Source organism: Punica granatum, chromosome 8, assembly GCF_007655135.1.
Source record: "Punica granatum isolate Tunisia-2019 chromosome 8, ASM765513v2, whole genome shotgun sequence".
Taxonomy (NCBI): Eukaryota; Viridiplantae; Streptophyta; class Magnoliopsida; order Myrtales; family Lythraceae; genus Punica; species Punica granatum.
Window position 1 is genome coordinate 3,408,877 of NC_045134.1, and position 22,763 is coordinate 3,431,639.

Sequence of the window (22,763 nt, forward strand, 5' to 3'; positions counted from 1 at the left end):
CTCTCTATTCAATTAATTTGACTGGGCCTAAACGTTGCATGAGCGGATTATAATGGAGCAAGGCAATATCTTGTGGCCTTTGTTCAATCGATGTGGAAGGGAAAGACTGAATGCTAATCTTGAATGACTTTTACAGGCGGGCTAAACTACTGCAGTCGCTTGTGACTAGGGGCGGAGCCAATGAAGGAACAGGGGGGCAATTGTCCCCCTGAACTTTGAAATTTTAAAATTTTGATTCAAAAATATGAATTTTTTTATATAAAATTAGTACTTTGCCCCTTAAACTTTGAAATTTTAAAATTTTGCCTCAAAAGTTTAAGTTTGCCCCCCTTAATAAAAATCTTGGCTCCGCCCCTGCTTGTGACAGAGGCTCAGGATCGAGAAACAAAAACCGAAGACGATCTGCGAGGTGTGGACATAGATGCTAGTCAATGAGCTCACACGAGGTGGGGAATTGCTCGGTCATGTTGCTGTTTGGGCCTGAATGAACGGATTTGAGTCCTGCCTCCGGAACTAACAGAATTATCTGAACAAACTCAACCAAAAACGAACATGTGACTTGTATCACGACATTCTCTATAAATTCTTTCTTCTCATCCATTGAACAGAAAATAATTAACATTCACCAACGACAAGCTTAGTCTATTCAAACATAATTAGTGAGTAATTGCTGCAACATTAGGAAAACAGAAACATAATTTTTATCCCTTCATTACTTCAGTTGCGAGCCGAGTGACCCTGTTGGAGACGTGTAGCTCAGGAACATTTAGCAGATCTAGCCTCCATGCACATCCTCGTCAGGGACTAGGAGCGGTGAGCACTTCAGCTGCTGTCCCTCCTCATGCTCATCCTCGGGACGATCAATTACGGAGACGGGATATGAATTCCCGAATCCACGAAGCTAAATGGAATATTTGACGAGAAGAACTTCTTGAGGGTGGAGCGGCCTGAGGTAAGGAGATCAACCTTGAAAGCGCCTCCACGAGATCATGGTGTTTAAGAACTCAGTCTTTGAGCCGGCGGAGGTTGAGCTTGGGTTCATCGTGCTGTACACAAAGGCGACCATCATCTAAACTAAGCGATGAATCATTCTCCGTCTGAGCTACTTGCTATCTCCATAAGCACACCGGTCGTATACTTCATCGTCTACAAGTTCTGCAGATGTTAACTCACAGGTTCATATTCGAGCAGCTCAAGGACGAGAGCCCGGTTGAGGCAATGTTTCACCGGAGGAGCGGATTTCGACCGTAGTCTCTTTGCCTGGAACCTCGCCAAACCTTTGCTTCTACTGCATGTCCAGTCTCAGAAAGAGCAACCACCCATGTCTTACAATCAGCAAGACCCTGTCCGATTATATGGCGTACCTTCAAGCCTTCCGCCTGAAGATGTTGCCCAACTGCGAGTTATGGGTGTAAATGCTGACCTTCGCGGCAGTTCACTGCTCTTGGGGAGAGTGCACCAGCAGCGCCGGTGAGGCTGGGAGTTCCTCAACCCACGGTGGCTGTCCTTATGGCAAACCTTGGTCTCAGGACCAGGTCAAATTCCTCGACAAGAAGAGCCTATGGAAGTGGTCGAGGATGGGCAAATCATCTATGTTTAATATAAAGCATAAATAGAAGCAGAAAACTGTCCCCCAATGAATGTACAATAAAGGCCAACCAAAAGTACACAGAGCCGGGAAAATGTAGCCGGATTTCATACCTTAATACTGTTCAAGATATACATCTACAAGACTTTCTATACCTCCTCACACGAAAAAGAATCCATCCGGAAAACCCCACGCCCACCAGGCTCACAACATGAGCAATTTTCAACATTCTGGTGCACACCCCGCGGGAATGCTCCCTTTGCAAGATGAAGGAGGATAATTAGGTGGCAGTTTGGATATTCTCCCACGTCCCGTACTTGGAGCTGAAGCTGCCTCCACCGCTCTGCTCTGCATACTCGAGAATGACAGCTCGGGAACAATTGTCCCATGTCCTTGCTATGTCCTTGAGGGACATGAGCTGTGAGAGCCTGCGGAGGGAGATGCTAAACCTGGACTTTGCCTTCGCTGAGAGATCTTCATACTCTTTGCTGTAAAAATAACATTTTTCCCCCCAAGTCCTCGAAGGAAAGGGGCATATTTAGTTGATGTTCACATAAATAATATGTATCAGATATGATTTTTTTCCCCCAACTCAGAGATGGAGAATGCACAGAAAATGAAGAACGCAATATTCCCTCACCTTACTTCAACAGGAAACTTGTCAAGGAGTACTGGAGAGCAGTTCAGGTAATTTGACGGAACAAGCAGCCGCAAGGGTTGAATCGGTGACTGCATACAAACAAGCCACATAAAGAACATTTCTTGACAATTCTACAGATAAAGGAATTGCTCCTGAAAGTTTTAGTAGCCCACCAGTTGTGCAGACCGTACTATGACTTCAAGCCCGGGCTGAGAGACACAGCATTGAAAGAGCATCTAACCACAACTCCCTCACCCCCTTCTGCCACAGCAGCTGCAGCAGTTGGATCGACGTCCTCATCACTAATATCGACGATTATGTCTATAAGCTGTTGGTTTATTTCCCTGATCTCTTCCTTAAGGACATGGTTCGCCTCCACAAGATTGCACGCCTGCATCAGATTCAATCTTTACAAGAAGATATACCAGAAGCAGGCTTCTAGTTCTCTGAATCAGCGCGCATAGGGGATGGAGCCAGAGGAGTCGAAGGAGATGGGACTACAAAAGGCGAACTTGCAGACTGTAAAGGAGTCCCAGTTTTAGTAACAGATGTTAGCAGATCCTGCTGATCGATCTGTGGGGAAGAATGCTGTGGAATCTGAGGGGACACAGCCTGCAGAAGCTGAGGGGAGAAGATGGGAAATGAAGATCCCAGTTTCAGCTGTTGGCAAGGATAAGCTGGCCGTTGCCCTGTTACTGAATGGTGCTGCTGAAAGACTCCCGGTTTAACGCCCATGCCGGGTCTTATTTTCATCTCATTCATCGGATGCAGTTGTGACATCTGATGAGCCTGCAGCTGTGTTGGAAGTTGTTGCTGCTGCTGCTTCGCTTGTTGGCAACTGCTGCTACCGCTACTGCCTAAGCCTGTTGACAATTTGGCAAGAATAGAAACACATTTGCCTGTTATTATGCTATATAGAGTCGAGAAACAGTGATCACCTATACAATTGCAAAGATGCTATTTCACATCTGTACCTAAATAAATGCTTGGAAGTTTAACATATTTAGGAACTACTATAAGAAGAAATCTACGAGGTAGTTGCATATCCTGTCCAAGAGATTCATATACCCATTAGTTTTATGAACATTAGATATCTCCAACGCTTTATGCCATTTGTTCTTTTGATTATTCAATGCCTCATCCTTTGAAAAAGGAACCTGAGGAGGGAGATAGAAGAGATGAGAAACTTACCATGGATTGCACCAACCACTCGCGCTTCCAATATCTGTAGCAACTCTTGTCCCAGGCTGAGGATGAGACTTTTAGCGAGGAAGTGATCCCCTTAATTGCTGATGGGACAGCTTCCGAAAAATTGCAACTGAAGACATCCAACCTTTCCAGCTTCTCCAAATTCCCGAGGAAATCTGGCAACCTCCTAATATCACAACCTCTCATATCAATCACTTTCAGTTTCTGCAAATTCACAACCTCATCAGGCAGTTCCACGATTCCTGACATTGAAATATTCAACTCAACCAGCGATTTCAGACTGCCAATCGAATTTGGGAGTTTCTTTAGATCTTTGCAGTAGAATAAGGACAGAAATTCAAGTTTCACAAGTCCTCCAATGGACTCAGGTAGTTCAGCAATCTCTGACCGTGACAGGACCAGCATAGTCAATGATTTTAGATCTCCAAGTGAGCTTGGAGGTCTACTCCTTCCCAAACTCACACACAGGCGCTGAAGTCTCTCGAGTCTCTCGATGGAGTCCGGAAGCTTGTAACTGCAGTTGAAGCTCTGTTCCATTATCATGACAATATCGACGAGGCCATCCAAACAGCAGACTTCTCTCGGAATTTCTCTGATATGAATACAGCCACTGGCGTTCAGATACTTTAGGCATTTCAACTTTCCTACGGAATGGTCTATTTGGGCTAGGTTAATGCAACCTTTGAGTATTAGTCTCTCCAACTTTGTGCACATCGATAGGTCGGGCGTTTCGGTCAAGTGATCGCACCTCCTGAGGTCTAGAACTTTCAACTCCTTGCACATCTGCCAAACAACAGAATTCCATAAAACTGAAAATTAATGGGAAGAGAGTTGCAAGACAAAAAAAGTACTAAAAGGGCGAGCTAGTTATACCCCGATATGGCGCCATCCAGCCCAAGTTTCGCTTACGGAACTTTCCGAGAGGTCAAGCACGACTAGATTCTTCAAATGCAGATTAGTTCCCTGAAATACACCAGGACAAAAATGCCAAGAAAGCCATATCAACTTGGGGAGGACATGCTCTAGATCTCCTGAAAATTTCGATCTTATGAGACTGAGAAATCTCAGATTATTGAAATTCTTCAATTCATGCTTTGTAAGGACGCAATCTTCCGAGGTCCAAGACAAAAGACTAAGCATCTCAACATTTTCTCTGCCCTGTAAACGGGAAGAAACAAGGGATGAGAGAACAACCGTGAGTGAGAAAACGACTCATCACAAACAATTTTTTACCTCTTCATCCTGCAGCACTTTCAGAGCATCCTCATGCATCCATATTCTACTGCAAGGCTTTCCGTGGTGCTTTAACCTCTCATCACGAATGAGTTTTCTTCCAAGGTCCCGCAGCTGATCATGCATCCAGAACCTGTTCTCATTTGTGAGCTTTACTAGGCACGCATTGACAAGCTCTTGCACTGCCAACTCTGGTTCAAAGTCACAGGCTTGCCACATGTACATCGCTTTTGTTTTCTTCTCATTAATGAAAAAACATGCGATATCAAGGAATATCTCCTTCACTTCCAAGCGTAAAGCATCATAACCTATCTTAAGCCTGTCTTCGACCTTCTTTTCCGGTATTTTCTGTAAGGTACCTATTATATGATTCCAATGGCCACGATCACTTGTTCGAAGTTTTGAACCTACTACTTCAAGAGCCAAGGGAAGCCCTCCTGTAATTCTGACGGCTTTCTCTGAAAGGCCGTGGAAGTCTTCAGCTGGATTCTCCTTCCCAAAGGCATGCCTGCTGAAAAGGAGGAGAGATTCTTCAAATTTCATCGGCTCTGCTTCGAATATCTCAACTCTTCCTCCTTCAAACACAGGAGCATTTTTATTCCGGGAGGTGATGATTATCCTGCTTCCCTCTCTAAACCAACCAGCCTCTCCTGCTAATTTCCCGATTTGCTCGGGGTCGTATACATCATCGAGAACAACTAGTACTTTCCTGTTCTGCAACTTTTTGCTGATTATCTTGATCCCATCGCTCTCGTCAGTGATGTCTGCTGCATTAACACCAAGATATCTTGAGCTTGGGTTCATCGTGCTGTACACAAAGGCGACCATCATCTAAACTGAGCGAGGAATCATTCTCCGTCTGATCTACTTGCTATCTCCATAAGTACACAGGTTGTATACTTCATTGTCTACAGGTTCTGCAGATGTTAACTCACAGGTTCGTATTCGAGCAGCTCAAGGACGAGAGCCCGGTCAAGAGAACAAGAATACGATCGTCATGCCCTAATAATTTATTAGCTGAAAGAGGCGATTACATGCTCCAGAAGAATGATTGCCTTGAAAATTGACAATGTTTCACCAGAGGAGCGGATTTCGACCTTAGTCTCTTTGCCTGGAACCTCGCCAAACCTCTGCTACTACTGCATGTCCAGTCTCAGAAAGAGCAACCACCCATGTCTTACAATCAGCAAGACCCTGTCCGATTATATGGCGTACCTTCAAGCCTTCCGCCCAAAGATGTTGCCCAACTGCGAGTTATGGGTGTAGATGCTGACCTTCGCAGCAGTTCATTGCTCTTGGGGAGAGTGCACCAGCAGCTCTGGTGAGGCTGGGAGTTCCTCAACCCACGATGGCCGTCCTTATGGCAAACCTTGGTCTCAGCGACCAGGTCAAATTCCTCGACAAGAAGAGCCTATGAAAGTGGTCGAGGAGGGGCAAGTCATCTATGTTTAATATAAAGCACAAATAGCAGGAGAAAACTGTCCCCCCATGAAGGTACAATAAAGGCCAACCAAAAGTACACAAAGCCTGGAAAATGTAGCCGGATTTCATATCTTAATATGAATTTTCAACATTCTGGTGCACACCTCGCAGGAATGCTCCCTTTGCAAGAGGCAGGAGGATAATTAGGTGGCAGTTTGGATATTCTCCCCCATCCCGTACTTGGAGCTGAAGCTGCCTCCACCGCTCTGCTCTGCATACTCGAGAATGACCGCTCGGGAACAATTGTCCCATGTCCTTGCTATGTCCTTGAGGGACATGGGCTGTGAGAGCCTGCAGAGGGAGATGATAAACCTGGACTTTGCCTTCGCCGAGAGATCTTCATACTGTTTTGCTGTAAAAATAACATTTTCCCCCCAAGTCCATGAAGGAAAGGGACATATTTAGTTGATGTTCACATAAATAATAAGTATCAGACATGATTTTTCCTCCAACTCAGAGATGGAGAATGCACAGAGAATGAAGAACGCAATATTCCCTCACCTTACTTCAACAGGAAACTTGTCAAGGAGTACTGGAGAGCAGTTCGGATAATTTGAGGGAACAAGCAGCCGCAAGGGTTCAATTGGTGACTGCATGCAAACAAGCGACATAAAGAACATTTCTTGACAATTCTACAGATAAAGGAATTGCTCCTGAAAGTTTTAGTGGCCCATCAGTTGTGCAGAACCGTACTGTGACTTCAAGCCAATGCTGAGAGACACAGCATTGAAAGAGCATCTAACCACAACTCCCTCCCCCCCTTCTGCCACTGCAGCTGCAGCAGTTGGATCGACGTCCTCATCACTAATATCGACGACTACGTCTATAAGCTGTTTGTTTATTTCCCTGATCTCTTCCTTAAGGACGTGGTTCGCCTGAACAAGAATCTATGTGGAATAATACGACCAAACAAAAGCTTATCAAATCAGCAGATAGAGAAAAAATGGAAGCTCGCAAGTAAATCATGAGCCTCAATCTTTTTTGTTTTTATTTTTGTTTTGTTTTGTTTTTCTTTTAATATATTTTTTGGCCGAAAGAAGAAAATACATTATTACTGATGTAACAAAGGCAGGTACAAGCTCTGGTCCAAAACCATCCGACTCCCTTACAAGGAGAGAAAAGGGAAGTTTGAGATGTTCAAAGGCAGGGAAGTTGTTTGCTTGCAGAATGTAGTGTTCAGACCATAAATCAAAACGAGAAGAAAAGAGTCCCGGCTTGAGAAATAGCAGCTTGTATCAAGGAGGAGGGACAAGACAAATTTTCTGAACTTTCATGATTCTTTTATATAAACTAAGAAATTAATGCCCGCTGGATTTGGAATGGTCTATTTCGACTAGGTTAATGCAATCTTTGAGTATTAGTCTCTCCAACTTTGTGCACAGCGATAGGTCGGGCGTTTTGGTCAATTGGTTGCACCTCTTGAGGTCTAGAACTTTCAACTCCTTGCACATCTGCCAAACAACAGAATTCCATATAACAGAAAATTAATGGGAAGAGAGTTGCAAGACAATGTATAAAAGTACTAAACGTGCGAGCTAATTATACCCCGATATAGCACCATCCAGTCCAAGTTTCGCTGACAGAACTTTCTGGGAGGTCAAGCACGAGTAGATTCTTCAAATTCAGATTAGTTCCCTGAAATACGTCTGGACAAGAATGCCAGGAAAGCCATGTCAACTTGGGGAGCTCATGCTCTATATCTCCCAAAAAATTCGGACCAGAGAGACTCTGGAATCTTAGATTGTAGAAATTCTTCAATTCATGTTTTGTAAGGACGCAATCCTCCGAGAGTTCATTGGATGAAAGACTAAGCATCTCAACATTATCTTTGCCCTGTAAACAGGAAGAAACGAGGGATGAGAGAATATGCTGTAACAGTGCTTTCAATTTTTTCGATGGACTGCAACAATACAAATTCAGATGAAACTGATGAAGATTTAGGTGATTCAAATTGGATCCCCTAACAATGCTTTATTATTTCGTTGAACTGGGAATATAACACGTTACTTCCTCTCTTCTAATGCATCAATGTCGACTCAGATACTAAATTTAAGGAAAATTCTAGTCAAAGAGACCATTGTACAGAAAACTATATTGGTTCAGCACTCTTGGCAGTTGACTTCCTCGAGATATGTGCTCAGCTAATACATATTGACTGAGGATTAGCTTGTTTTATTTAATTAATATAATAAAGAAAAACAGATCCAAAATGCACAGCAATGTTCTGTGATTGGTTCTGGAAAATAATAATTAATTAATCGCGTTCACTCTGTCTAAGAGAAACTTCTCTCCGGTTTTATGTCTTAGCCCGTCCTCTAGGCACCTTTGGAAGGCAGGGAGTGTGACAATGTACACGCTTCCCTTTACTCCATAGGGCCTTCTCATCAGTTGCACGGTTCGGTGGCCCGAAATTGACTTGGCTTCGCCAAAAGGCCTCATCTCTAGAAGCCCGGCTCACGAGGCGTCCCTCTCGCAGTAGGGTTCCAGACCTCGCCTCGCTCTTGTGACATGCTATCTTTCCCCTCTTCATTCCAAGTAAAGGGTGAGTCCCATGCGTCAGTTTGTGGATCGCGGTCTCACGCACTAATCCCTACAGGTGCCCGTAGTAGGCCGGCCACCCTACCTAAACCAATCATCGTATCGGTCCCTAGGCCTCAACCCCTTCTGCCACAGCAGCCACAGCAGTTGGATCGACGTCCTCATCACTAATATTGACGACTGTGTCTATAAGCCATTGGTTTATTTCCCTGATCTCTTCCTTAAGGACATGGTTCGCCTGAACAAGATTGCACGCCTGTATCAGATTCGATCTTTACAAGAATCTATATGGAGTAATACGACCAAACAAAAGTTTATCAAATCAGCAGATGGAGAAAAAAATGGGAGCTCGCAAGTAAATCATGAGCCTCATTCTTTTTTCTTTTTATTGTTGTTTTGTTTTATTTATTTATTTTGTTTGCCGAAAGAAGAAAATACATTATTACTGATGTAAAAAAGGCAGGGAAGATGTTTGCTTGCAGAATGTAGTGTTCCGACCATAAATCAAAACGAGAAGAAAGAGTCCCGGCTTGAGAAATAGCAGCTTGTATCTAGGGGGATGGACAAGACAAATTTTCTGAACTTTCATGATTCTTTTTATATAAACTAAGAAATAAATGCTAGCTGAACTCGGAATGAAATTAATGTTACAGAGGAAGCAGAAAGCTGTTCTTTATTTTCCTTATATTGTTGACCAACGTGAGGCTGTCACTGTTGAGGCTGCACTGAGGGCATATGATGCGGTGGAAGTTGCCCTTGCTGCCTTCTGGGCCTGTTAGTATTTAAGAATTGCACTATCTGCTTCTCATAAGAGGGCAGCTTCTCCTTGAGGCCTGGATATATTTCACTTTTGGGAACTTGCAGCATAGCAATAAGGCGCTCCAACATTACTTTGAAGAGTATCAGCTTTTCAAGCTGCTCCGACCTCGGATGCTGAGGAAGAGAATCATGCTGCCAGGACCAAATAAAATTACTATGTTGTCAAAATTATATAGGGTTAACTTTCTCGCAAAAGTTTTAACCCTAAGGAGTACACCTTGCCCAGCAAAATAAGCTAAAGTATACAAAGTGTCTGTACCTGCTGCAGCTTCGTAGCAATTTTCTGGTACATCTCATTTAAGTCTTGCAAATAAAAATCCTTCAAAGATTTGATCTGCCACAAGAAAAATCATAACATGATCAATTGCTGAACCTTTCGACAATCACCAGTAAGCACTTGCGAGAACTCCTCAAGATTACAGTAATGTCAATGAACTAGCACATATTAGATATAATGCTCAAAGCTAAATCTCTTTTAACAGACGACATCTCACCCCAAAGACTCATGAGAAAATTGCGAACTTATATGATTTACTTTTTCTTGTTTGAAGTCCCTCAGCCCTCCCTTTCATATATTCAGGCACAAAATTAAACTGTACTAACGCGTCGCACTCCACCAAAACCCCTCAAATGAAGAAAAGCATCTTCTCCATTTCAATAACAACAGGCAACACACATAAAGTGAAAAGAGTGAGCCTGCAGTGTACCCTCTGATAAATCTCCTCTTGCCAGTCACCTCCATTCGCTTGGCCTGCCTGAGCAGTGGAATAAAGAGGCACTACAAAAGAAAGATGGAATATAACTTGCTTCATATAGATATGAAATTTATAGTCTAGAATAGATTGCAAAAATTACTATAGAAAGTAGAACCAATAGAGAGGAAAGACATACTCGATGATGCCTCTGCAAGGCCTCTCTGATTTCGGTAAAGCTGGTTTTGTTGGTCCATCATATTTTGGGTGGGTTGAAGCACCGAACCTGATGCTTGTAGTCTTTGCTGCATATCTCTTTGTAGCGAAGATTGTTGCTGCCGTAAGCAATTGTGCCCGAACACCCGACACTTCGAGCACTTTTCAGGAACCCATGGGATACTCACAGAGATTCCAACTACAAAATCATCACCGCAATCTAGCATAATCTCTGCAGGTATCTCATCCTCAAAATCGATCTCAACACATACTTTAGCAAAGTCCAAATGAGTTTGTTGAGCAGTTCCCTTGTCCATGTATAGAGGCTTCCCCACCACACTAGCAATATAACTGATGCCTGTGCAGTCGTAGAGGTGCATAGGGATGTTACGCAAAATCACCCAGACCGGGATTTTCCGAAAATCAGCCTTACCTACCGACAACTCAGTGCACCATCTCTGTAGAATCAATGGTATATGTCCCACATGCCACGGACCTGATTCCAGCACCCAATTAAGGGTTTCTCCATCGGAGAATTTAAAAATATAGAGCTGACCTCTTGTAGATACCCGCACAGTGTTTTCCCAAAGCATATTAACGGTGGAGGTAACTTGCTTGAAATCAGGAGTAGAGCCAACGAACCAGCCAATCAAGCAGTTTTGCCATTGATTCTTCCCCCTTTCGATCACTTCCCTTGGTGGCTTAGCTATTTTCCTTCCACCAACTTCGACAGGAGAATGAAAAACCAGAGATTGAGAGCATCCAGATCCGAACAGATTTGTCCAGCTTTTAGTTCCATTGCCTACCTTGTCGCCCGAAATTGAGCTCCAGATGCAATTTACATGAAGATTTGGAGCAGTTTCCGATGATTGATGACCCGCCATGGTGGCTGGAGAAGCCGGAAACCTACCGGAAATTCGAACCGAAAATAAGAAACCAAGCTGTCTCGCTTTACCATATAATTTTTTTTATCAATAATTATGCAATAGAATATATATTATATATTTGCATATATCCCAGCAGAATATATACAAGAGAATAAAATATGCAGTAGACTATATACATTAGCTTTTATTTAAGAAAATATTTATATGGTAAAAATCGAATTGTCATTCATATATAATGTAACAACGGACCCATATATAGATTATGCAATAGAATATATAGGTTATATATACATTGCCCAATATATGGATTATACACAACAGAATTAGCCCAACTATATGACTTAGTTATAGTAAATTTTCATATTTGATGTTATTTTAATAAATATGTATATGTATATATATCTTATCCCGTAAGTCGTCAATATATAAATGGCAACAAAATGTATAATAGTTAATGGATACATGCTTATTACGTTATTACATATATATTACTATATAATTTAAATATTATGTTTCATTTTCTCAAATTTGGATTCTCTCTTTTCGGTTGTCTATATATATATATATATGTCTACTGTTGCTTCAATTCTACAACAAGCAACGATCCGTATGAAAGGCATTCTCCTATTTCTTATTTTGAGACGAATGTCACATGTGGTACCTGCTCGAGATTAAGTGGCAGAGGATCCGACCCTCAATTGCTACCCCTTAATGTGCGACTTCTTTACATAAGAATAGTTTTTTTTTTTTATTTCGTTAGGGGTTTTGAGTTGGTAGTTTAAATTTTCTTTTGGGGTTTAATTTGTTGAGGTATCAATCACTTTAGTTGTTAATTATTCTTTTATATTTCATCAAGGGTATTGAGTCGGTAGTTTAAATTTTCTTTTGGGATTTTGTTAAGGTATCAAGCACTTTAGTGTTTTAATTATTCTTATATATTTTACCTCAAATAATTACTTTTCTATAGAATTGTTGCATTACTAGTCCTTTTGCCGTTCATTTTAATATATTTTTTATATTCGTTTTATTTCGAAATTCTAATTTCTCTATAAGATTAATAAAATTTCATAATTATTACTTATTTTAAATTTCAAACAATAATTATTCAGATTTTTTATTAAAAATTACAATAACTTAAATAGTACAATAATAATTTTGCATTTCTAATTTTGAACTAATCTTTGATTTTGTTATTTGTCAAATGATTAATTACAATACTTTATTTTTTATTAGTTTTATTTTCTTATTTTACGCAAATTGAGTATTCTAATCCTCTTTAATATGTCCTTATATAATAGAAAATGTAGTTAGTTTCACTATATAATATTGGTTGTATCTTAAAAATTACTATCATATATATTAACACAAATATATGTTCTTTGTTTTTATAAGACTTGTTCATTGTACCTTAAAAATCATTATATTATTAATTATTATTTTATTTATTTTATTTAGTATGAAGTTTCGAATTAAATTATGAAATTTAGCTTTCTTACATTATCAAGAACATTTATTACGAACATTTATTACAAGAGCAGTCTATTTTCCAATATAAATTATTAAATTATGAAATTTAGTTTAGTTATAATATTGGGAACATTTATTACAACTGTAGTTATTTTACTATTTTTTATTTAGTGTAACATACTCACTATAATATTTAATTTATGAAATTCAGGTTTTCATAGTCGTAGTTTGGTTTACTAATTTTACTTACATATAGATTTTCAATCTCGTGCATTGCACGGGTTTTATTTACATATGATAATTATTCACAATTTCTAAAGATGAATTGCTTTCTTATGAGCCATAAGAATTCTCAATAATTGATTTCAATTTTTGAAGAAATAATGTCTAATATGTAATTTCATCAATTTAGTGACAATAATTTTGTGGTTGATTCTCATGTTTAATTTACTTTGTGTTAATATTATCCGAGATCATTATACATATTTGTTTCAAATATAGAAACTTGATTTTGTAATTTTTTTTATTATATTTTTTAATAGTATATCGTGATGTTCTCAATAAGTGAATTTTTTAATAGTATATTTTTTAATAGTTTATATTTCAATCCTAAATATGGACTTGTATATAGGTAATATGTGAAATTTGTTGTAAGATATACTTATTTTTATTAATATAAATTAATTACAATAATATGTTGATAGCATTTATTAAAGACATTTACTATTTGGTGTAGTTTGTTTTACTATAAATATATAGACAGATAGATAGATTTTTTTATTGTATTTAAGTTTTTATACTATCTAACATAATAAGGGACGTATTATAAATTTTGATATTCAAACATGATCATCAATTTCGTATATAAAATGCATATATTGTTCTAATAGTATTGAAAAAGTCCAATACAATTTTTTTTGTTCATAGTTAGAATTTCTTAATATTATAAGCCTTTTCGGTAAAATTTCATTGACTTTAATGATTCATTTTTACTTACTTTCAATAAAATCATGGTATTATAGTAGTATTTTGATGTTTCAAATTATATTATTTTGTAATTTTAGTATTCCATAATTTCTAATTGTAGTTCGCAAGATATTTAGGTGTCGATGTTATAATTTTTTTATTAATCTTTGTTTATAAATTTTCTTTTTTTCATAATTTTTAATTGCAGTTAGTAACACAATCTATTGCATTTATTATGCACCCACCCATACATTGTATTTCATTTATTATGCATTTACAATTGTAGTTGTTTCACTATTTTTTATTTAGTATAACATATTCAGTATAATACTTAGTTTATGAAATTTTTCTATAGTTGTAGTTTGGTTTGCTATTTTTTACTTAATTATTGATTTTCAATTCCGTGAGTCAGGTTTTATTTACATATGGTAATTATTTTTTTGACAAAATATGGTAATTATTCACAATCTCTAATGATGAATTACTTTCTTATGAAAAGTAAGAATTCTCAATAATTAATCAATTTAATAAATTTAGTGACAATAATTATGTGACTGATTCTTATCTTTAATTTGCTTTGTGTTAATATATTTGTGTTAATAATATAAGATATCATTTTATATATTTGTTTCAAATATAGAAACCTGAGCTTGAAATTTTTTATTATTATATTTTCTAATAGTATATCTTGTCTCATTTAAAATACTTAAATTTACGTGTCTATATTATATAATTTTTATAATTATTCTTCGTTTTTAAATTTTCTTTTTTCCATGATTTTTAATTGTAGTTATTAAGACATCCTATTGCATTTATTATGCACCCACTTATGCATCCAAGTAAATTTTACTAATATATAAATTATGAAATTTAGTTTAATTAAAATATTGAGAATATTTATTACGGACACTTATTACAATTGTGGTTGTTTTACTATTTTTTATTTAGTATAACATATTCACTATAATATTTAATTTATGAATTTTTTTTATAGTCGTAGTTTGTTTTGCTATTTTTTACTTACATATAGATTTTCAATCACGTGAGTTACACGGGTTTTATTTACATATGGTAATTATTTCTTTTTTGGTAAAATATGGTAATTACTCATAATCTCTAAAAATGAATTACTTTCTTATGAACTGTGAGAATTCTCAATAATTAATTTCTATTTTTGAAGAAATAATTTCTAATCTATTAGAGTTTAGACTAATTTAGACTAAATCCACTGCGCACTCTCATCTTCAATATTAGCACCCCAAGAGAACTTACCTGAAAAACATGAAATTTGGAATGGATTGAGCTCGACAACCCAAGGAGTAATCACACCTACACTAGCCAAGTCTACGCATGGGTTCAATATCCAAAGATAACAATAAACATAACACTAATCATCCCTAGCCTCTTCTTAGAGCCAAGGTTCACGAATCAACCGAAACCTCGTTCAGAAACATATCACATATCATACTTATATGATCAAAATCGATAATCATCATAACAAAATACATGCGTGCCTCAAGACATCGACATGGCCATGACAATGAATTTAAAAGATCGTATACATCCATTTCAAAAACACTAACTTAGGATAGATTACTCACCTTGCACTACTCGCTCGAAAATCCGACACTTACATAGGGTGAGTACCTTACTACTTTCTCATAATCTCTCTAATTTTCTCCGTCTCTCTATTTCTCTCCCTCACTGTGATGTCGTTAGATTTTCTTTTCGGCAGTAAGAAAATGATGACTATTTATAGAGAGTGTCAAAGGGACGGTTTACTGGGAGAAATCAATGCACCAAAGAGATTTATGGAATAAAAAAAATAGATGGTCAAAGGTTATTTTACTAAAATTCAATTAAATAAGGAAAAATTATTGTAAACACAACAATTCCTTCCTATTGGATGTTTTAAGACCAGCTATTGAAACATAAAAGAACAATTTATAAAACATGGCAATTAAGAGGGGAAACGGCTGAGGAAGTGAATCGGAGAAAATGTCTATATTTGCACCCAAACCAATTTAACAAATAAACGTCATCATAATTAATAATAGAAGATATGAATACATTTACGGAAATAAGATGAATGACTTTTAGAGGATAATTGAGAAACGGAAGGTAATAGGGAGGAAATGCCTTTATTGCTTATATAACCATATAGAAACAATATTTTCAATTAATTAGAAATAAATTCCAAATATAATACATTTATTAAACCAATGGACTTATGCAATGAAATCTTGTTTGTTACTATTCTCCAAACAAGAACGTCGTCGATCAAAACATCTATATTTATAAGTAACTGAAAAAGAAAATATATCTTTCTAATTTAATTACGATAATTTACTCATAAAACGAGTAATTGCTCCAAATTTATTATAGCCGACGGAACACACACAAGTAGCAGGAGGAGGAATGAAGCTACTACATGACTTTTCTGTTACGTAGTTGAGATCACGGTCGACTTTGACTGACTAAATGAATGAAATGAATCAAATCCCAATTATTACCACACAAATTGAGAATCCTACCATTAAGATATGGCCTCGCCTCTTGTTTCCAGTTATGGACAATGAATTTTGAATCGGAGAAATCCCCTACCTATTAATTCTCATGCATCTAGATTTCGGAACTTAACTAAAGAACCGTGTGTAATCGACGTATGTCGGAATTTTTAGTATTCACATATTCAAAGAGATTGGTGTCCCATATGCTGCACCCGAAAACGATAACTTTATTCACAGGAAAGAGATTCAATGTATTGGACCGACTTCATTAAAGTCCATTACAAGAACAGGGTATATGTTGTCATATATTAATAGCACTGGCACATTCGAAAAACGCTGGAATAGTTTATCATCATGATTTTTCACGATATCTCACATTGCAATTCCTTTATCATGTCCATTAGCCGATAATCATATTAGAAAGATCTAATTGATTTTGGCGTGTCAGTTGTCAATCGTCTGCCAGTGGCTCTTGTTGGCCGCATCACTTCATTGTTAAGAAGGCTGTATCAGATCTCAGCATGAAGCCATAACAGGATTCAAACCCATGATGAATCTACAGATAGTAACCCGAACACGATCCAGGACCGGGTTTAGGTCAAAGTCGGCAAAAGTTGGACCAGTTCTAAGGATAATTGTGTTATCATAGACGAGGTTGAAAACATGAAATGAAAAATCTACCCCCCATCTCCATTGGTCTGTTGCTCTCTACTCACTTTTAAACTATCCTAGCGTTGCATAACTGAATAGTAACGGAGTGATGCAATATCCGGTGGCCTTTGTTCAATCGGAGCGGTTAATGACTTTTACAAGCTGACTAAACAAAGCGGAAGACTATTTGCATGGTGTGGACATAGATCCTAGCTGATGCTGCTAGTCAATGAGCTCAGGTTGGTGTTTTGGCCTGAATGAAAAGATGACTCCTGCCACCGGAAAGCAATAGAATTATCCGAACAAACTCAACCAAAGACGACATGTGACTCGCATCACAACAATCTCTGTAAATTCTTTTCTTCTCATCCATTGTGCAGAAAAATTATTCACATTCACTGAAGACAAGCTTAATCTATTCAAACATAATACGCAAATGCTGCAACATTAGGACAAAACAAACATAATTTTTATCCTTTCATTACTTCAGTTGCGAGCCGAGTGACGAGCAGCAGCCGTTCAGTGTTCACCAGCTATAAAGGAGCAAAAAGTTTACGATTTTATGAAAAATTAAAAAATTGGTAAATCTGGGAATAAAATAAAACTTTGTGATTTTATGAGAAAAAATGACAGCTCATATTCCATTTGCCATGTTAGTGTTACGGACGGACCCTTCTAACCTCGAAGATGATCAAGGGAGACCGAAGTTGCTAAGGCTTGCCAAGGAATGCATGCAATGTAGTCTTCTAGAGAGCCTCGGTCCCCGAATCTTCTAAAAGTCTCCCGATTCTTCTGTAATTAATGTCGGTAGTTGAGATCATGATTTTCAGAATCGTGATTCGAATCGTAGAATCTTATGATTCTATGATTCAAAGAGAGTCATACGATTCCAATTCAGGAGGGTGAATCGGAAAATGCACAATTGGAAGTGAATCGGGCCATGAATTGCGGAATCGTGGAATCGGGCCGATTCTGCGATTTCGGATTCAGCCCAGACTCGGGCGAAGCCCAGGCCTCATTCCAGCCCTCGGGCGAAAGGCAAGCCAGAGTCGGACCGAAGCCCAGCCCATTGGCCCTGAGCCCGACAGATTCCCCCCGGTCCTTTTCCCTTTCTTCTCCGGCACTCTCTTTCTCTCCGACATTTCTGTGCCCTAACCTACCCTTGTCTCCGAGTCTCCGACTTCCGCTTCCGTAGTTGCTTGCCCTGCGCCTCTGCCTCTGCCCAGTGCCCAAGCTTCGACCGCCGATGGAGGGAGGTTGCGACACGCTGAACATCATGTGCGAGGCCTGCGGCAACGTGGGCTTCGCCGACGGCTCCGACGGTTTCTTCTATTGCCCCCGATGCAGCTCCTAGGCTGACGATATCATTGACACTGGGGTCGTCGACGAGGACTTCGTCGAGAACTCCAACCGCGACGCCCTCTACCACGCCAGCCACCACCGCCAAGCCACCCTTGCCTCCGCTGTCAAGTACGAGTCTCTCGCCTCCCAATCCTAGCTCTGGACTGCCCTAACCCTAAGCCCCAAATCCCCCAAGAAGGAGAAGCAGCAGGACGATGCCTATGATCCCTACCCTTCCCCTGCCGCTGACGTCTTCGGCTCCATGGGTCCTGTGACGCCAGACGACTTCGCCCCCTCGATGGGGTCCAGGGCTCTGAGCCGTGAGGATTGGGTATATGATGGGATTGCAGCTTATGGTGCAGCTTCAGTGCGAGGCTCTGGTGAAGGAGTGTGGTGCGAATCCGCTGGTTGGTCGGATCTGTGGCCCAATCCGCTCCTATTTCTCAATAAATAAGCTCATTTTATCATGTGGATTTCTGATACAGTGATACCATCATCTTACTTCTAGTTTCTTGCACTTTCTTGTTCGGAAGAAATGTTGTATGAACCTGTATCAAATTGATTTCTGATTGATACTATCAATCGATAACAGGCGATTTCTGATACAACTTGTATCCACTGTTGTTAAAGGATATACTCAGGGTATTAACAGGTTATGCCATTATAGTTATTGCCTAATTGAGCTCTTGGCTCTTACAACATATGGTGACATATTTAGTATGATATTAGTAACTATAGACACCAGCAGCCGCCCAAAAGAAATATTGCATACCTGGAAGTTAGAGAGTTGTGCACAACTGAACTGGTCAAAGAGAGATGAGCAGTTTAACCTCTACTTTGAAATTTATTGCAGGGAAACGACATAAAACTTGTTGAGCAAAGGGCATAGTATAGAAATACTTCTTATTAAGCCACACCACCAGGAATTTTATCATTTTATGACTTATTGTTGATTTATTAGTTTGTGATTTTTATTTGAATGAATAAGGATTGATTTTTTTTGCTTAGGAAAGTATGCTATATATATATGTTATTTTTTTAATTACACAATTCGAATCGCGATTTACGATTTTACGGCCCTCGACTGATTTTAGGTAGAATCGCGATTCTGAAAACCTTGGTTGAGATAACTGTATTTATACCGGCAGATGGTAGAAGTAGTTGGATGTACATTAAATGCCGAGTGCCTATATAAGGGTTTTACCTCTTCATTTGTACACACACTAGAAAAACAATACAAGTATTTTCCTCCAGAGCTTCTCTCTCTAGAAGTTCTGGTAAGCGAAAGGCTGCCTAGAATAACAATTCTAGGGCCGTACGGATAGGAAACGCTAGATAAAATAGTAAGCATGTGACATTAACAATTCTCGACAAGCTCTTGCACTGCCAACTCTGGTTCAAAGTCACAGGCTTGCCACATGTAAATGGCTTTTGTTTTCTTCTCATTAATGAAAAAACATGCGATATCAAGGAATATCATCTTCACTTCCCAGTCTAAAGCATCATAACATATCTTAAGCCTGTCCTGGACCTTCTTGGCCGGTATTTTCTGTAAGGTACCTATCGTTTGATTCCAACAGCCATGATCACTTGTTCGAAGATTTGAACCTATTATTTCAAGAGCCAAGGGAAGCCCTGCGGTAATTCTGACGGCTTCCTCCGAAAGGTCAAGGGCGTCATGCGGCGGACTCTCCTTCCCAAAGGCATGCCTACTGAAAAGGAGGAGAGATTCTTTGAATTCCATTGGTTTTGCTTCGAATATCTTGACTGTTCCACCTTCAAATGCAGGAACCTTTCTACTCCGAGAGGTAATAATAATCCTGCTTCCGACTCCAAACCAACTAGCCTCTCTTGCTAGTTTTCCAATATGCTCCCGGTGGCCGTGCACATCATCCAGAACAACTAGAACTTTTCTTTTCTGCAACTTTTTGCTTATTTCCTGGATCCCATCATCCTCGTCAGTGATGGTGATGTCTGCTGCTTTAACACCAAGATCTTGCAAGACTTGTCTCTGCAAGTGTTCAATACCCTTGCGCTCGGTTGTTTCTTGCACATCTAGAAGGAAGCTGCAGCCGTCAAAGTGATTGCAGAGTCGGTTGAAAACAGCCTTAGCAAGTGTCGTCTTGCCAATACCCCCCATTCCATGTATCCAGACCAACCGAACATCATGAGAGGACTCTAGATCCAACAAGCTTATAAGAGCATCTTGCTGATCAATCCTCTCAACTAGGCTCTCAGTCACATATTTTTGCTTCACTTTCAACTCTGCTGAAACCATCCTGACAAATTCCTTGGCAAATTCTGCATAACTGCCATTGATGCACATGAATACACACTGTGTTTAGTACATATGATGGCAGATAGTCTAGAAGGCCAGAAAACGATAAGAGCAGTGTGAAGAACGAAAAAGTTCAATGAGCCATTTACCCTTTATCCTTCAGTTCCCATCCCTTGATTTTTCCGGCATCTCTAAGAGCCTTCTCCCACTGGTGCACTATGTCAGTACTGAACTTCTTCCTGTGTATCAACAGAGCTCCAGTGTACAACTTCGTCTTGAGCTTGACGTCATCGACTATCACGTCATAGAAAATGGGCAGGATCTTTTTACTGCCGCTCGATTTCTCCTTGGACTCCACCATCTTGGCGAGTTCAATGAGGCGCCACTTACTGCGAGCATAGGTCCTCGAGAAGATGGGCACGAAGATCCTGGATTCCCCGATGGCTCTCAGGATCTCATCGCCGATATACTCGCCTTTACGGATATCCTCGTTGTCTCTGAAAACATAAATCCCGGCATCTACGAGATAATGGTAAAGGACATCAGTGAATCCCTGGCGGGTGTCTGGTCCTCTGAAGCTCAGGAAGACTTCGTACTTGCATCCCGGAGGCAGTGACACCTGGTCCGACTCCGACCTACACACACAGTTCATAATCATATCATCAAAATCAAACTCGATCTCCAGATGGAAAGATCAAGAAAGGACTCGTATGTTAAGATAGGGTCACAACATTGCTCCCGCTGGCCCGTGAGTGGGGTTCGGTTTCCGGTCTCCAGGGAGTTCCGGGGCCGGCCTTTCCTTGAACAACTTGATGACACCGAGGAGGAGAAGGAGATAGAAGAGCCAATCAGCGAGGAAGAACTTCAAGAGAACGATGACCAGTGCTATGCAAGCAAGGAGCTCCAGCTTCCCGCCGCGACCACCAGCATCGGGAGAAGTCATTGCTGGACGAGTCTCCGGAAGCGTGGGGGGAAGCAAAAGGAGGGGGAGAGCGGATAACAGACCAAAAGATAATGGAAGGGGCCGAGATTTGCGTTTTGATTTGTTGATAATAGCTAGTGAGGAGAAACTTCTCAGAAAGATAAGAGACGACTTTTCTCGTACATGTGGAAATGGCTTAAATAACATTAATTCCTAAAGACGAAAGTTAATCAAAAGTTCCATCAAATAATTCACCCCCCACCCCACCGACCGGATGTGATGAAAAACAAATAATTTAATGAAACGTACAATGGCCTATGGCTTGATAGTTTGTTTTTGATTTCCAGGCTAAACCTTATAAAAGTGAAATAATGGGCAAAATTGCGAGCACTCGAGGTGCACCGTTATCCATTTTCAATATACATATATATATTTTTTAAGGTATGGGTTTTTTATTCGTATTGTACACGACTGCATAAGCTTCCTTATGGACTTGCATAATGTGTGTGGTTATTGAGATAAATGAAGCTCGTATAACCGATGGAAATTGAAGTTGGAAATTGAAGATGTTGCCGGTGATGCTCTCTTCCTCATCGGAGCCATCGTCCGATCTCTCTGTCTTTCCGTGGTCAAAGAAAGCTCACTTGACGCGGTCGAGATGTTTGTTTGATTTGTTGATAATAGCTACTGAGGAGAAACTTCTCAGAAAGATGAGAGACGACTTTTCCATTCCGGAGATTCGGATTCTATTAATTTTCGGAGCCATTTGTTTATTTATTCTTTTTGAAAAATATCCCACTTTCGATCCTAGATCGTTTGCTTGTTTTTGACTTTTTTGGGCATCTGCTTTTGCTTTTGTCCATGAAGATGAAGATGGAGGAAATGGAACTTTTTCCATCCCAGACCGCGTTCTCGATGAGATTATGATTCACGTGCGGGCCAATCGCCTTTGGATGTGGAAGATTAGGTTTTTTTTTTTAAAATAAAAGGCTAGGACCAATGTAGCAACCCCTCTTGAGATTATGATTAATGTTAATTAATCTTCTGTCAATAACTCTGCGCGTCATCACTTCATTATTAAGAAGGCTGCATCGGATGTCAGCATGAAGCCATAACAGGTTCCGAGCCCATAATTAATCTACAGAGTAACCTGACCACAATCCAAAACCGGGGTTAGGTCAAACTCGGCCATCTTGGTGCAGTTTAAAGAACAAAAATGTTATTTTACGTAAGGTTGAGAACAAGGAAGAGAACAATCTACAATCGATCGGTCAGTGGCTCTCTATTCAATTAATTAGATCGGGCTAAACGTTGCATAAGCGGA

The 22,763-nt window shown here is 39.6% G+C and overlaps 4 protein-coding genes across 5 annotated transcripts; all 4 read right to left on the reverse strand.

Moving 5' to 3' along the window:
* Positions 1–576: 576 nt before the first annotated feature.
* On the reverse strand, positions 577–3,085 carry LOC116188134 (mediator of RNA polymerase II transcription subunit 15a-like). 2 transcript variants are annotated; one of them, XM_031517300.1, is made up of 3 exons: positions 2,402–3,085; positions 2,229–2,317; positions 577–2,076 (listed from the first exon to the last, which is right to left on the reverse strand). In XM_031517300.1, the coding sequence occupies exons 1-3, from the start codon at positions 2,462–2,464 to the stop codon at positions 1,869–1,871; spliced, it is 360 nt and encodes a 119-aa protein (XP_031373160.1). In that variant the 5' UTR covers positions 2,465–3,085; the 3' UTR covers positions 577–1,868. The 2 variants fall into 2 exon arrangements, with proteins under 2 accessions (XP_031373160.1, XP_031373159.1); XM_031517299.1 differs by having other exon boundaries at positions 577–2,106.
* A 279-nt stretch (positions 3,086–3,364) lies between these two features.
* Positions 3,365–5,525, reverse strand: LOC116188129 (TMV resistance protein N-like). The gene is made up of 3 exons (XM_031517293.1): positions 4,671–5,525; positions 4,311–4,595; positions 3,365–4,220 (listed from the first exon to the last, which is right to left on the reverse strand). The coding sequence occupies exons 1-3, from the start codon at positions 5,499–5,501 to the stop codon at positions 3,366–3,368; spliced, it is 1,971 nt and encodes a 656-aa protein (XP_031373153.1). The 5' UTR covers positions 5,502–5,525; the 3' UTR covers position 3,365.
* Positions 5,526–8,308: 2,783 nt separating this feature from the next.
* On the reverse strand, positions 8,309–11,399 carry LOC116188132. Its single transcript, XM_031517296.1, has 4 exons — positions 10,401–11,399; positions 10,217–10,287; positions 9,769–9,843; positions 8,309–9,641 (listed from the first exon to the last, which is right to left on the reverse strand). The coding sequence occupies exons 1-4, from the start codon at positions 11,299–11,301 to the stop codon at positions 9,399–9,401; spliced, it is 1,290 nt and encodes a 429-aa protein (XP_031373156.1). The 5' UTR covers positions 11,302–11,399; the 3' UTR covers positions 8,309–9,398.
* An 8,172-nt stretch (positions 11,400–19,571) lies between these two features.
* LOC116188131 (TMV resistance protein N-like) lies at positions 19,572–21,540 on the reverse strand. Its single transcript, XM_031517295.1, has 3 exons — positions 21,249–21,540; positions 20,667–21,152; positions 19,572–20,548 (listed from the first exon to the last, which is right to left on the reverse strand). The coding sequence occupies exons 1-3, from the start codon at positions 21,458–21,460 to the stop codon at positions 19,597–19,599; spliced, it is 1,650 nt and encodes a 549-aa protein (XP_031373155.1). The 5' UTR covers positions 21,461–21,540; the 3' UTR covers positions 19,572–19,596.
* Positions 21,541–22,763: the final 1,223 nt, after the last annotated feature.